At 42.6% G+C, this 4,733-nt stretch overlaps 1 protein-coding gene across 1 annotated transcript; it reads left to right on the top strand.

The window, feature by feature from the left end:
• Nucleotides 1–203: 203 nt before the first annotated feature.
• On the top strand, nucleotides 204–3,957 carry LOC109940336 (uncharacterized). Its single transcript, XM_035959898.1, has 3 exons — nucleotides 204–2,769; nucleotides 2,853–3,645; nucleotides 3,743–3,957. The coding sequence occupies exons 1-3, from the start codon at nucleotides 1,375–1,377 to the stop codon at nucleotides 3,871–3,873; spliced, it is 2,319 nt and encodes a 772-aa protein (XP_035815791.1). The 5' UTR covers nucleotides 204–1,374; the 3' UTR covers nucleotides 3,874–3,957.
• The last annotated feature ends 776 nt before the right edge of the window (nucleotides 3,958–4,733 follow it).

Here is a 4,733-nt window from a genome sequence, read left to right as displayed (position 1 = left end):
GGTACAAACGTGATGTGAAAAAACGTATGCCCAGTCCGCGTGAACAGTACGGGAATACTGTTCACCTATTTATAGCCACGGGACGCAGCCCTTGTAAAATTACATTGATACCCCTTACATTTATCAATAACTCTATAGTAATTCTTCAAGGTCCAATTTGGCTTTTCATCTCTAAGTCGGTTCCTCTTTTCTGTCGTTACGCCGAAGCTTTTCTGCACTTAACTTCGTGATCGTCTTATCCTTCGTCATGATCGTTTTTCGTTCCAGTCAAGCTTCGTCTTAACCCTGCCCTTGTATATCCGCGACCTGACTCCGAAGGTGCCTGTTCACATATTACACTCGGAAAACATTGTCAAACTATGTTTTTGAGGACCTTCGGGAGCCGAAGGCCCCCAACAGTAGCCCCTCGCAATATTAATTTACTGTAATGATAAATTCATATTGCGAAATGGACGAAGGCTTTATGCCGAAGGTCCAAAAAAACACCTTCCTTTTGCTAGAATAGCAACAGTCATTGACAAGCGGGGCCCTCCAGCTTTCGACACACTGGGTGTATAAATACGAGCTCACCACGAGTTTATTTGGCACGCTCTTTTGCCATCTGCTCTTTACCCACTTAGCTTTTCAGCCTGCACGCGACAGCATTTGCTCGGTTTTAAATTTTTAAGCTTCGGTTTCAAGTCTGGTTTGCCAGCATTCACGAAGATGTCTGAGGATAAGAAAGTTGCTGGTGCTTCGAAGCTAAGCCTTTCTGAGGAAATGCACCTAAGCTTTCTTGAATCAATGTCGAAGACCAATACGGAGAAGATTGTCAGGGAGACTTTGGAGGGTTTATCTGAAGATACAGGCGACAGTGATAGTTATGGTGTGGATAGTTGTGGGGAGGATTCCGAAGATCGCCCGTGGCGGCCTAGTCACTCAAATTTCGGAAAATCAAATATAAAGCAGAGTCACCTTGAAAATATGAGGGGGAGATATTTCCGAGATATATCCCTTGTGAGGGCAGATGACGGAGAGAAAACTACGCCGACTCCCGAAGATAATGAAGTCGTGATCTTCCGAAGCATTTTTAAAGCTGGGCTACGATTCCCTCTAAGCAGATTTGTGGTAGAAGTTCTGAAAATATATCAGATTTACCTTCATCAACTTACCCCTGAAGCAGTGATAAGATTGGGAGTCTTCGTCTGGGCCGTGAGGAGCCAGGGCGTGGAGCCAAGTGCAAAAAGCTTTTGCAATATACACGAGCTAGTATATGAGACGAAGCCCTGAGGTAAGGAGCAATATCATAATAATTTTGGTTGTTATAGCTTCGGTGCCCGCTCTGGGTCAAGCTGTCCCGTGCCAACTTTTCGGAAGAGATGGCCCGGGGAATGGATGAAGGAATGGTTCTATGTGAAGAACAATTTGAAGGTTCGAGAAGATATTAAAGATATCATCATGCGCCCTATCTGGCAGCGCTTCGGACTCCGGAAACCGAAGGTAGAAATGGACGAAGCAGCTGAAGAATGTCAGAGAGCCTTCAGCGTAGTCTGCTCTTTTATTGGGACCAGGGACTTAATGCAAGAGCACGTTGCCTTCAGAGTGTGGCCACTTGCAGATAACTGGGAAATGCCGAAGGAGACCGTTAAAGAAGCTGACGAGGGTGGGCTAATCAAGCTGAAATATACATTCAAGTATGGAGATAAGTTCGTTGAACCAGATGATGATTGGCTAAAAAGCATTGAGAATGTAAGTGATGAATTGCTTGGGGCATACTCAAAGGCCGAAAATACTGCATTGTCAGCGGCTTTCGGAGGCCGAAAGAAGAAGAGACTCAACCGTGTATTTGATGCAATTGGGTTTATCTACCCCGACTACCATTATCCAATGCGAGGCCAAAAAAGGAAAAATACTTCTCCTGCAAAGGAAATTGCTTCAGCTGCTGCTAGGGAACCAGCTCCGAAGAGGAAGAAAGTAAAAGTGCTCACCCACCCTCCACGCTGTATTGAGCTAGCCACAGTGCCTGAGTTTATTGGTGGGGCTTCTTCGGCCAGCGAAGCTAGAGAACCAACTCTAGCGCCAAAATCCGTAGAAATGGCCGAAGCACCAGCAATAGAGAAAACAGAAGAACCAAGAACTGAAGAAGGAAAAACATTAGACATTTTAAGTCCTTCATCAAAAGTTGAGGCAGCTAAAAGCCAAAAGGGGCCAGCAGTGACCCCAAAAAGAAAAAGGATGGTTAATGTGCTGGATGTTTTGGAGACAATTAAATCTTCAAGCATAACTCCAAAGAAAACCGTTGAAACTTCTGAAGTGTCTACTGAAGACTTTGTTGCTGAAACTTCGAAGCAACAATTTGAAACTGAAGCTGGGCCTTCAGAGCCCACCAAGATACAACCTTTGGAAGCCGAAAAAATGTCAGAGGCAAGTTTAGAAGCTGAAAAAACAAAAACAACAGAGCTGATTTTGATTGAGGAAATCGACACTGCCACCCCCGAAGCATCTTCCAAAATACATGATTATATTGTGCGACATGCTTCGGGGAAGAAACTATCCGAAGAAGAGATTTTTGAAGCCAATCACTATGCTCGAGCACTGAAGTATCTGAGGGGGGCCGTAGTGTTCAATGGAACAAATGAAGATGACTTCCTATACTGTCTCCCAGACAATAAAGAATTATTCGTCTGCCGGGAAATGGCTAGAAGCATGGGGTTCCCGAAACTCAAAGCTGGCCTTTGCGCCATGACGAAGGACGATCTAGCGGATAGCCTGGCATACAATAGTCTAAAGGTACGAAAATTGTGAATTTTGAAGTTTATGAATTTTGAATTAGTCTTTTGTTCTTATGTTAACTCATTCATTCTTTTGAATAGGGCTTAATACTCAGCAATGCCTTAAGGGCACAGAAGAATGCCGAAGATGAGAGCTGCACCATTGCTCTTAACAACCTTCGAACAGAGGTCATCAGGCTAAGAAATGAAGCCTTGGAGAAGGACAAAATTCTGCTTACGTTGGTGGAAAAAGTGAAGGAAGACGAAGCTAACTCTAAAACTCAAGCCGAAGCTCAGAAGCGCGAAATCGAAGATCTTCGGAAACAACTAGCCCGAGCTAAAGAAGAACGCATTCTTGAAGAAACAAAGAGAGAACTAAGCGATCAATGGGCAAATCATTTGGAAATAAATGTCGAAGAGCTTCGTGCTTCGAAGAAAAGGTATTATGATAAATCCATAGAGTGTGTTAAAAAGATAAAATCCAGCTTCACCAGCGTCGGCGCATTTTCTAGTGAAGAAAATTTCACAAGAGGGAATCCAGAAGGCCCGATTGAATGGATCAGTCGCGAAGCTGAGGCCTTCGAGGAAATCTTGAATAGTCGCGGGGACATTTGTGCTTTTTCAGGCGCCAGAGGAATTGTTACTATTTTGGAAAAGAAAGGATGCGAACATGTGAAATCTTTAGCACAGTCTGGAACTGCTTTATCCTCTGAAGATATCAAAGACCCTTCAGCCGAAGCAAGCCAGGTCAGTGGAAAATTTTTCACAGACATTTGGGACAATGGCGGTCGAGAAATGGCTCAAGAAATTATTCAGAGAAGCGAAAAAGGCATCCATGATGGTAGAAAAGTAGCGAAGGTTGCTGAAGAGGGCACAGGGCCCGAAGGGCAAATAGGTATTAGTTAGTGGTTTTTATTCCGTTGTGATTTTTGATTTTAAACTTTGTTCGTGATTCTGTAATAGTAATATAGTCGTATTCTCTCCTCCCTCAGAATCTGCTGGGGCAGCTCCGGACCCCCCGAAGGGGGACGACGAAATTAGACAAATGGCAGAAGCCATTATGGACAAAGTTGTCAATCAGCTATTAAACGAAGCTGCGGAAGTAGTTCTTAGGGAAGATTAAGTGTTAATGTAAAAAACACTTGGAACATGACATGTGTAAAACTTTGCAACTTTGAATGTAATATATAATCTACTTATGGTTCAATTCTTTACGATGCATGAAATTTTACATACATACTGCTTTTGAGCCTTCGGCGAAAAAAACACCTTCCCTTCTTTTCATGCTTCGTGAAGAAAAATCTTTTATGTATCATAATAATTTTCATACTTCTCTTGATGAAGAATATCCAAGCTTCGCGCAAACATTCTTCGAAGCTGTAAAAGAGTTTTATGTTGCCTCTCTGACGAAGCTATACTTCTTCTTAATACATTCTTCAAAACATTCTTCGAAGATTAATAATGTGTCACCTTCTCGTTTTTCATGCAATATGATGTATGATGCTTATGTTATGCAAAATGGTGGGATGATGTTATGCTATGCAAAATGATATTTATGCTGAAGATACACACATCTCTGCAATGGAGCACATAATCTTTTTATCTCAGCGCTGACTTTTCGCTGTAAGCCTCCCTTAGGAGCTTCTTCGCCTTTTACTTTCGGCGGAATCAGCGTTTATTTTTCGCTGTAAGCCTCCCTTAGGAGCTTCTTCGCCTTTTACTTTCAGCAGAATCAGCGTTTATTTTTCGCTGTAAGCTCTGCATTCCCTTCGGAACGACTTTTGAGCAGAAAACTTACACTGCGCTCCCTTAGGAACGACTTTTTTACTACTTTGAAGAAATTGCACTGCGTTCCTTAGAACAATTTTTTGATAATTCGAAGGTTCTCCGTGCCACCATAGATTCTTATGCTTCGGCAATTCAAACCGATGGAGAAGACATATTTTCATTGTGATAATAAGCTAAACTGTTACAAGAATTTGA

The sequence above is a fragment of the Zea mays genome, chromosome 6 (genome assembly GCF_902167145.1).
Source record: "Zea mays cultivar B73 chromosome 6, Zm-B73-REFERENCE-NAM-5.0, whole genome shotgun sequence".
NCBI lineage: Eukaryota > Viridiplantae > Streptophyta > Magnoliopsida > Poales > Poaceae > Zea > Zea mays.
The sequence above is the reverse complement of the archived record's forward strand: the minus strand, read 5'-3'. Positions and strand labels throughout refer to the sequence as shown.